The sequence below is a fragment of the Lichenostomus cassidix genome, chromosome 14 (genome assembly GCF_008360975.1).
Source record: "Lichenostomus cassidix isolate B80296 chromosome 14, HeHo_3.0, whole genome shotgun sequence".
NCBI classification, from domain to species: domain Eukaryota; kingdom Metazoa; phylum Chordata; class Aves; order Passeriformes; family Meliphagidae; genus Lichenostomus; species Lichenostomus cassidix.
In genome coordinates, this window is record NC_139495.1 from 9,279,772 (window position 1) to 9,290,444 (window position 10,673).

General features: G+C 41.2%; 1 protein-coding gene across 3 annotated transcripts in view; it reads left to right on the forward strand.

Moving 5' to 3' along the window:
* The window catches only part of SHISA9 (shisa family member 9), a 168,700-nt gene extending 165,122 nt beyond the window's left edge, over positions 1 to 3,578 (forward strand). For all 3 annotated transcript variants that reach the window (XM_085074816.1, XM_085074815.1, XM_085074814.1), the window contains one exon: positions 950 to 3,578. In XM_085074816.1, coding sequence (XP_084930942.1) covers positions 950 to 1,317 — 368 coding nt within the window. In that variant the 3' untranslated portion in view covers positions 1,318 to 3,578. The remainder of the gene's footprint in view (positions 1 to 949) is intronic.
* Positions 3,579 to 10,673: the final 7,095 nt, after the last annotated feature.

The window sequence follows — 10,673 nt, forward strand, 5'->3', positions numbered from 1 at the left end:
AAATCTTGAAAAATGAAATTTAGTTAAGCTTCCCTTAAACCATTGAAACTCAGTCTCAAAATTGAAATGAGTTGCTGGATGGCTGCAGAATGCCTTCAGCCTCCCAAGCATGGTTCATCCTTTCAAGCAAGGCCAAATGAATGCCAGCAGCAACAACAATCAAACTTGAGCAAAAGAGTGCACTGGGAGACACTTGCCTAGGAGATCACAGAGGGCAAAATCCTGATTTGAGAACTGCAATGCAGTATTTGTTGGCAGGGCTGTTGCTGTATTTCTTAGTGGCACTGACCCCAGAAAATGATGTCAGAACCTGGAATTTAGGATTTTCATGGTCTGTGAAATCACAGTGTAAATACCCAACCTTCAACAGCCCAAAGTATTTTCAGCCCCATAAAGCATTAGTGAACTGCCAACCATTTAGGAGAACAGATCACATTCTTAATATTGCGCTGAGGCATTAGTGAACAAAACCAGGTCTACCTCATCACACACCACCAGACCCTGCAACTGGCTGGGTTAAACACCCACATATCACTTTGCATTTAAAGGAATGTGCTCTCATTCAGCAATGCAACTCAAGATGCTGCAGTATTCCCAAGAAAGCCTGTGTACTTCTGTAGACTTCTTGAATGCTATGTGAGATAAACAGCAGTGAGGTTCATAGGACCTCTCCCCATAATGTAAATGTCAGCTCAACCTGAGTGATTTGGGGCAGGGACAGTCTTTTATCAAAGGGCAACAGGTTTTTGTCTGCATGTATGAAAGCCTAATGCAATGGCATCCAAAACTCTGCTCCTGTGAGAAAATAAAGGCTGGGATGTGGCATGGATTTCTCCTAAGGATGTGCCTGTGACTGTGCTGGTCTGTGCATGACCTACTGTAAATGTTCACCATTTTCCTTATGTCCGACTGACTCTTTTTGTCCCCTCCCCCTTCTAACCCCGACCAGCTGACAAAGTCAACGATGACTTCTACAGCAAGCGCCGACACCTGGCCGAGCTGGCGGCCAAGGGCAGCCTGCCGCTGCACCCGGTGCGGCTGGACGACGAGAGGGCTTACACCATCGACAGCGGGCTCACCCGGCAGAACGGCAAGTCCCGCATGGGCAAGATCCACACACACCCCCTGGGCTACAACTCCCACTACAAGACCTGGGATCCCAACGACCCGTCCCTGCGGCGGCAAGCGTTCACAAACAAGGGCAAGCACGGCATGGGAGACCCGACGCTAAGTGACCCGCTGACCACCCGCAGCCAGCACTACTTGGGCCCACAGCCATACTTCATAACCAACAGCAAGACAGAAGTAACTGTTTGAGTTTCTTTTCTTTCTCTTTTTTTTTCTAATGAAATCCTTTAAAAACCACACGCAAATATACACACGACACAAACACTCAACCGAAAGGCAAAAAAAAAATTTAAATTAAAAGTATGAAATAAAAAAACAAAACAAAAAAAAAGGAAACAGAAGGAAGGAACTTCCACCTGGAGACTTGGTATCCAGCCAGCTGTAGGCCGAAGAGTGGGTTAATACCATTCAGCAATACACACTGAAGGTTGAATTATAAACTCCATTTGTATTTCACAATGGAACACAAACCCTTGTGACTAAATTTTTTTACTTGAAACTAAAATCCATGATGAGAAGTAGCACAATCTAGAGAAACTTTATGTCTGCTTAAACATTTACACTATGTTCCTGCCTTGAGACAGAGGAAGAGAGAGAACAATATACTGTAATATATTATTTCAGAAAGGAATTTTGTATAAAACCTACTAATAATCACTAGACCTGTGAAAAACCGAAAGCAAATATCTTGGTACAATCCCTAAAATCTATTATTGTACTTTCACACCATCATATAGAGAACGCAAAAAAATATATATACAATAAGGGACAAAGACACTTTCAAAAGGAACTTATGAAGACTGTTATGATTAAGAGCATATGGGACCTTTCTGGCTGGTAGAGAATTCTGGAAGATGATAACAGCAGAAGATTTCATTTCAGTTTACTTCGTTTGATTTGAAATTTTTGGGAACCTCCAAAATAAGAAGAGACATATCTCATAACACAGAAAGCTGCTGGGGGGAAAAGGGCATCAGAATATTCCCTCTCAGTCCTCCTGTTTTCAGGCAGATGGTAACAATTTTCACTTTGCAGACTGTCAGGATCTTTTCTTCACCTAAATGTTTTGCCTATCTTCAACTGCTTCAGACTGAAATTAAGCGTGGGTGGTGCCTTTACTGTATTACTATTGTTCAATGACAGTCTTGTTCTTCAAAGTGACCCCTCTGTTCCTTTAAGCTATTTCCTCATGTTTTGCTAAGGATGACAAGGGTTCTGCCCTGCTCAGCCTCCTGTGTTTGTTCTGAAGGGAAACTGGACTACATCTCCATGCAGTGGTTGCACAGTCAAGACTATTTAGTTCTAAAACCCCTTCATTTTCCCAATTTCAACTTTTCCCCTCTAGTCTCTCATTTTGTATTTGCTTTTAGCCATGGTAGTTCTCTGTAGTTCAGCTCAATGTTATCTGGTATATCGTCTCTATCGTTTGGCTTTCTCTAGTGACGTTCCCTCTTGGTGGGCTGTGTGGTGGAAGAGGCTGGTCCAGCCTCAAGCATCAGAGAGCTGGGGTTAAACTAAACAAACAATTGGACTCGTGGTCTTGACTGTGGTTCTGACGAGCAGGATGCCTTGTTTGTACAAATAAAACCACTCTTGAACTGGGCACTGGTAGCAAGCTCACAGTCCTGGGCCTGTAGAGGCTTTGGCACATCCACAAAGAGACAGAGTTGGGATGGGATGGCAGGCAATGCATTCAGTCTTTTGGTAAATTCCTGCCCTTTCCCCACACAAGTCACTTGGCTAAATCCCAGCTAGCTGTCCTACTACAGTTGCAATCTCACCAGCTGTCAATTCTTCAGGAGATTAGGGAGGAGTAAGAACTGTTAATGTTGTAAGAAGAATTGGAAGTGGCATTTCTTACTGTACTCAACTGACTGTCAGTGCTTCTGCTTAGTCAAGGATGCAAGGGCTAAGATTTTGAAATCTGGTTAAATGGAGATACCATTTTTTTAGCTATACCAAGATTGATTTGCATCCTGAGAGCACCGGTATCTCTCCATAAGCGTGCTGCTAAATTTTATGATCATACGTTTAAAGACTATCAGAAGTGGACAAAGCCCACAAGACAACTACTTTGCACACAACCCAGACTCTCCACTATCTTACTTTTATTCCTTTAATCTTTATTGCCTTCACAACTGGCTGACTTAATTTGACCCTTTATGGAATGTTGCTGTTAATCCATATGCTTTAGATACACATTACAGCTGCACTCTAATTCACACAGGTTTCGTGTAACTTGAGCATATTTTATGTGGAAATATTTTAGTAACTGTATGTTCTGTAAGTAAACCCGTGTTAATACTTGTTAACTACAGAGTTTATGATACCAATAATACTTCCTACAATAAAATGTTTGTTTGTTTTTTAAGAATGTTTATTTGTAAACATATGTATTCACTATATTACTATGAATTTCTTACCTGGCAATAAAATTGATTCTAAGTGAATCCAACTTGCAGGCTCATTCCTAAACTTGTATCATTGGAGTATTAACTGAGCTTTTGGAGCATCTCACTACAGCCAGTGGGGTTCATATGAGCACAAGCGATGGTTTGCCTCCACCAGAACAAAATGTTCTTTGGAAAGCAACTGCATGTTCTGTGTATTACGTAGGAGCTGGAAGATGTTTGAGGTCCCTTCCAGGCCTAACCATAGTGTGATTCTGTGACTGCCTGTTACATGGAATGTGCCACAAGATACACAAGGATTGCCAGCCTTGCAAAGCTTCATGTGCCCTGTAAGCCTTCAGGTACCACATACTTTGTGCCACTTGGTCAGTTAATTAATGTTTTGAGGAACAACAACCCCCAAAACATGACCAAGGGCAGAGCCTGATCCTCATGAATGCATGGGATGTTTGCAATAACCTTCAGCCACGTCTAAGGGTTGCAACTACCCAGAGACAGCAAATGAAACGCTGATGTATATTGCTTCAAAAATTTTATATGTTCATTACAGAAGATCCTGTACACAACATCTGTGTACCAAGTCTGCTGGAACAGAAAGTCCTTACAGGCTTTTAGTAGTGCTGATGGCTCATAAACCTGACAGAATCTTGGTAGAGGGTTTGGGTAGCTTCTCTTTGCTGAAATGATAGTGAATAAATTGAAGAAGAAGAAACAGGGAGTCAGGATACCCAGCTTCAGAATTCACATTGTGCATGACCTGGTGCAAATTCTTTAGACAGTTTATGAGCCTAAGGAAGCCATGACACATTATCAAAGGGAAAGCACAATTCAAAAGCCTCCTGAGTTAGTCTTTTTAAACAATAGAAGAATCTCATTTTCAATATACACCGCTATGAGTGCCAGGAAATAGTTCATAAAAGCCCCATTTTTAGTTACAGAAGCATTTCCCTGCCTCCCTTCTGTACAACCACAGAAACAAGTCCATTCTGCCAGAGGGCTCAGGAGAGACATACAGAGTGTGGGCAGTGCCAGGAAAATTCTGGACGGCCCTGAGACCCAGAGTGAAACCTGGGGAGCCCAGCAGAACACAAGCCTAACCGACAGTAGACACAACTTGCTGGTACAGCTCCACCACCAGCCCATCCATGCACATGCTGCTTCTAGCAGCAAATCCCTGACTGGAATCACAGATGGCAAAGGGCACAACTGCTTTGCTAGTAGAACTGTCTCTGCACAGGCTTTTGTTCTTTCAGGTACATGAAAAAGAAAACCTCCAAAAAAAAAACCAACAAAAAAACAAACCCTTGAACGTGATTTTGTGTTTCTACATGTTTTTTTCTCTTATGACAGTCTGTCCCTTTTGTCACCACAAGCAAGAACTGCACTGGGCTCCCATAAGAATTCTTTCATAAGGCTCTTTGATATTAACACAGATGCACTGACTACAAACAGAAAAGTGCACTGTCAAGGAAGGATGATGTTCTGTATACAGAGCTACGGGGTCTAAAAAGCCTAAATGCCTCTAGTTTAGAGCCCTTTACCCTGGAAACATCTGTTCTCATGACTAATCTTTAGAGCATGATCCTCAGCTTACACAAACTGCAGATGTGATGGCTTATATAAACAGAGGATCAGGTCTCATGAGATTTCACACTACAAGGTGTCTCCACGACTCACAACTTTAGATTTTAATAGATCTAGGAATAGATTCATGCTTTGCTCTGCTCTTATAAAATGGTTATTGAATTTTGGGTACTAAATAAATAACTCTAGTCCACAAATCCCTTTTGCACACAATCATGCGCACTTTATTTAATCCTGGTCTCTATACTTGAATACATGAAGGATTTCCAGTGATAAATATAGTCTTCACTGTAATTATATAATCTTTCTATTTGGCATAGATAATTTTATTTTGCTAAAAACAGTTATGACAGGAAACATTATTGTATTAAACTATATAAGCTCATATATCATCCACTGCTGAAAATGTGATCATAGGATGAGCACCACATTACAAAAAAGTGAACAGTGTTATTTTTACCAATGGGAAAGTCATACAGCTCTGTTTTGAAAAGTGTCTGTAAAAGCAATCTTGGAATGCATACTTCATGCTTTAGAGATTTCCAGACGCAAATTTTGCTCAGCATGCCAGTCAGATGAGTCCTCATACCTGCCAACTTAATCAGTACCATTAGTGTTAAACTAGGCCTTTCCTCCCCATCCAGGTGCTCTAATCAAAGTTGGGACCAAATTAGGGTACTGGTTATACCCATATCTGCACAAAAGCTGCTGTCATACAAATGCAGCTGATGGATCCAGCAAACCCTCTGCAAAAGATGCACCATGAAGAGTGTGACACCCCTCATTCAGCCTTGCAGACCTTATCATGTTAGCAAAGCACAGGACAGAGATATTTGTCCCCAGCAACAACCCTTTGTGACAGCCTGATCCTAGTTCTGGGCATTCTTCCTATGTCAGAATCTGCCAAATAAACAACCCTGAACAGGCCATGCTTCCTGAATAGGCCCTTCTCACTCATCCCACAGCCACTCTTCTAACAAGATAATGATGTTGTTCAAGAGCAGGGTGCTCTCCCTTAAATTTCATTTTTCACCTTCAGAGCTTAGGGACCCATTCAGGGAAGGGAAGCTATAGATTCAGACTAACCTGAGGCTGAGATAGGTTCAGAACCACCATCTGTTACTGCTGCTCCCATTTCACATAACAGAAGAGAATAAGATGCTATTTGTACCTAAGTGCATGAAGCAGTGCTGTACTAAGGTCCTTCACGGATGCATGAAGAGGCTCTGTACCTCACTGTAGGGAATTGGAAGGCAATTTTTCATCCCAAAACAATTGTTTTGTGAAAGACTTTTTTTGTTTGTTTTTGGTGTTGTTTTGCTTTGTTTTTATTTTTTGTAAAGCTAGAATTCAGAATTAGAATTCAATTTTTGTCTATGCATTTTGTAATACACTCACACTGCTCCACACACAGTTGCACCTTGTCTATTTCAGTCAGCACTAGCTGCCTTCACTTGGCAGCTTCACTTGTATTTACACTGTAAGAGCCATTGCTGCTCATTAATAGAGGTTGATGTTGTGCTGGCAGAGTTCATCCTCTGAACCTGCACACCAAGCCTTCTGTGCATCCCTCAAAATAAGTAAGGCAGGGAGAACAACAATATGTTATCAAAAGTGATGATTTCAAATCAAGAGAGAATGTCAGGCAGTGTTGCTGCTGTTTAATCTGAGGTTGAACCACAAACAAGAACTGAAAAACAGTAATAACCACAAGACTTTCAGTGGTTGTTGCAGTATTATTTGATCAGGAAACAAGCCCTCCCCATCAGCAGGTGTGTCAGTGGAGCCCCTGACATTCCCTGAGCAAAGCACATTTGTGTTTTTACTGCATGCAGCTGTTAACCTGAAGTTCACTCTCTAGGATTTGGGCTTACACTCACATTTTGATCACAGTAGCTATTATTAGAGAGACTTAGGCCAGTTGTAGTGAACATATTCCTTGAAATAATTGATCCCCAGAGGAAAGAGCACTTTACCTGCTACTTATTTCTTTAAGGGACAGAAACATTGCAAAAATTTGGATAGGGAGCTGGAACTAGATGATCCTTAAGGCCCCTTCCAACCCAAACCATTCTATGATTAACTGTGCTTTTTTTCTCTGCCACAGATGAAGAGAAGCAAGGGCTTGCTTTGTCCTTACAGGGGTAAGGAGAGAGCTCAAGGGGGGCTGCTTTTCCTCCTCTTTTCAAGGCAGTGTTTCAATTCAGCAGGAACTTCTCATAGAAGTCCTGCAGGAGACTACACTGGCTGCTGAGCACAGAGGCAGCCTGTTGATTCCTTCATATACTAGGAGTGAGAAAACCATGCAGTTGAAAGACATAAAAGTAAACTGGACCACTGTGGCATCAGTACTGGATTTGCAAGTTGGCAGCTACTTTCCACCACCCCTTTGAAGAGGTCAGGAGAACTGTGTGGTGTTTTCACTACTGATGCTCTCCAGTCAACTCCTGCAGCCTTCTTGAGCACCCCCTCACACACAGCTCCTCACTTTGGCCCTCATTTGCACACCAGTGTGGCAGTCTCAAGGAACAACCCCCTTTGTGACACCTGTATGCACAGATGCATTTTGCATCAGTTGCTTGAGCTTTGGAGCTTGACTCCCTAAATCATTTGTGTTTGCAACACCACTGAAGGGCAACACTGATTTGGAAAATCCACCTAAATGCCTCACTGCATTTTAGGGGCTTTATTTCAGTTTTGAAGATGGGATCTATATCCCTAATTTACTTTACTGCTTTTGAAAATTAAATACTAAAGAATGTGACATTCTAAAGAAGAGACAGCCTGAAGTTTAGGGATGAAAAGTGTCCTTTAGGGCTGTAATGTATTTTGCCATTACTGCTTGGGGAATAACACTAAGGATGATGGAGAGCAACTTCACAGGATTCATTAAGGCAGAGACAGCACGTGTATGCTGTGATGCACAAGACCCTGCACGAGCCTGCCTATGCAGAGCAAAGTGTTCTGGTTTTTACTAACAGTGGTTTATGAGTTTGTTTTTGTGGTTTTGTCTTTTGTGTGTTCTAAGAGATGAATCTAAAAAGCACGATGCTGAGAGTGCTATAACAAAGGTGCCTGTTGAACACAGCAAGTGGCACAACACTGTACAGCATGACTGTGACAGCAAAGGCCCTGAGCCTGCACTGCTGGGTTAGTGGCAGGATTGTCAGCGTGTGCAAAAACAAACCCACAGACAACACATATTCACTCTTTGATATGCAGAACCTTTAGACTCCACTACAAGTGATTTTTTCTCAACCTGACACCAGCTAAATGGCACAGAAAAGGAAATGCAGCAGATACACCACAGGACTGTGCTGATCTTCTAGACTGAGTCACAGCTGAGACTGCAGTTCAGCAAAATAATGGCTGCAACATTGCCTTGTAGCAAACCAGTTATCCTGCCAACATCTCATCTCCCTGGATATCTCGTACCTTTGACACAGCTCATAATGAGCAGGGAAAGCTCCACTCTCAGGCTGCTGCTTGGCTTCAATGTGCACATACAAAGTCCTTGGGAAAGAAAGCTACTCCAGCCCTTAGGACACTGAAGTCTGCATAAGGCCAAAGTGCAGATATAAATCTTATCACTTTCTACAAACAGCAGCAAAAGACATTGAATTTTGAGGCCCAGATCCAACTTGCTCAGGAATTTCTGCCTACCTTCTTCAAACCCCTGTCTTACACTCTTTAGCATCATTGATTTTAGTTAATAATTAGCTGCTTACCAACTAAGATGTTCATGTTTCTACACAAAATCAGCATCACACCAAATACTGGTATACCTCGGGCTTTTACTTCACTGTGTACAATGATATCTAACAAAATTATCACTTAATAATAAAATACATTCTCCAAAGGCAGCAGTATTGAAAGAGTATTAGCAGGAAATGCCCTTATCACCCCCAAATCTACTGACAATCACTGTTCAGTTATGCTTGGGGTTGCACTTTGTTGACAGGTCAGTCATATAAAAATTTACTTTTTCAAAGCTCCTATATACACTATAAAAATCTATTCTCCCATTTAAACAGGTTTCTTTTCATAATAAGAAGAGAATACTCACATATTTTAAAAAATATTGTGTCTTTATGGACTGTGAGTGAACAGGTAGAAGAGAGGGGATGCTACACTTCCATTAAGGGAAAATATTGAGTGTTTTGCCAGCTCAAATCCCATTCCCCATATCTATAATATTCCAGCCACAGCCACTGTAAAATAATACTCCCTCATACAGGAATACTACAGAGGCTGAAGTGTAGCCAATGAATTTAATCAACTTCAGGGAAAGATGAAGTTGACTTTCTAATAATGATTTCCAGTATGTTCTATTATATTTGTTGACTCTTCAGCAGTGACTTTTGAGGGTCAAGCTTTAGGAAAAAAAATTAATTACAAAACTGCATAGCTATTCTATGTAAAATATTACAGTAATCAATGGCCTCAAAAACTCTTTTCTGTTGTCTTATCTGACAATCAGAGGAATATGTATTATATCCCATATATCCCATACATATATATATACACATGAGAAAAGAAGAAACCAAAAAAGGGAAAAACATGGAGAAGACAGCCCAGTGTGCAACAGCTCCTGTTAACACTGTCAGCATCACAGAACACTCCCCAAGGAGCAGCTTACCAACACCAGCAGAAGAAAGCCTGCATTAGTATTAGCAGACAGAGGATATTACTTTACAAAGATACAATGTTTCTTCCTTTTTCCTCTGCACTGCCTCTGGAGTTTGGCTGGTTGATTCTGTTTGGCAGGTAGATTTTGGGTTTGTTAATGTCAGAATGGGCATATTCCTGTCATCAAACAGAAAGTAGAGGAAAAACCAGACTATCCCAAAAAATCCACTAGATCAAGAGAAAGGTTAAAAAAATTCAGAAGTGACTAGGCTGCAGTTAGGAAAAACATATAGACTTGGTAGTGCTGTCTGCTAATAACCAGAGAAGTTTTACACCATCTGCTAATTTTCCCTTTGTCAGATGCACAAGGGAACCACATGAGAGACACCATAATAAACAGAGGTATTTTTTCTCCCTTGGAGATCATAAGTCTCCAGAACCTGTGGCATATATGTTCACTTACACCCAAGCTGTTAATATATACAAGTGAGAAGAGAACCAGTATTTTTATCAATGTGAAATAGCAGCTGAGACAGACAACACAACCTCCGCAGAGGGACACATCCGTATGTTACACAATAATGGATGCCAGAAAAATAATAGTGTTGGGGCTTTTCTTGCAGAAAGGCATTTTAACTAGAGGTCAAAAAACTATTGTCCAGAAAGATTCTGCAAAATTGACGTAGCTTGAGATCTTAAAAAAAAAAACACAAACCACAAAACATCTGGAAAGTGCATGCTTTACATTAAGCCCCTGCTTCTGTTATCCACTTAGGACACACACTTGGTCCTGCCAAAAGCCCTGCTATGCATATACTATATTTCTTGATCTTTTCTGTTGCCTAGTAAAGGTTTTTGAATTTGCTGCCAATTCAACCCCTGAAGCACAGATGGGAATAAAAAGCATCTTATCTACTAGCA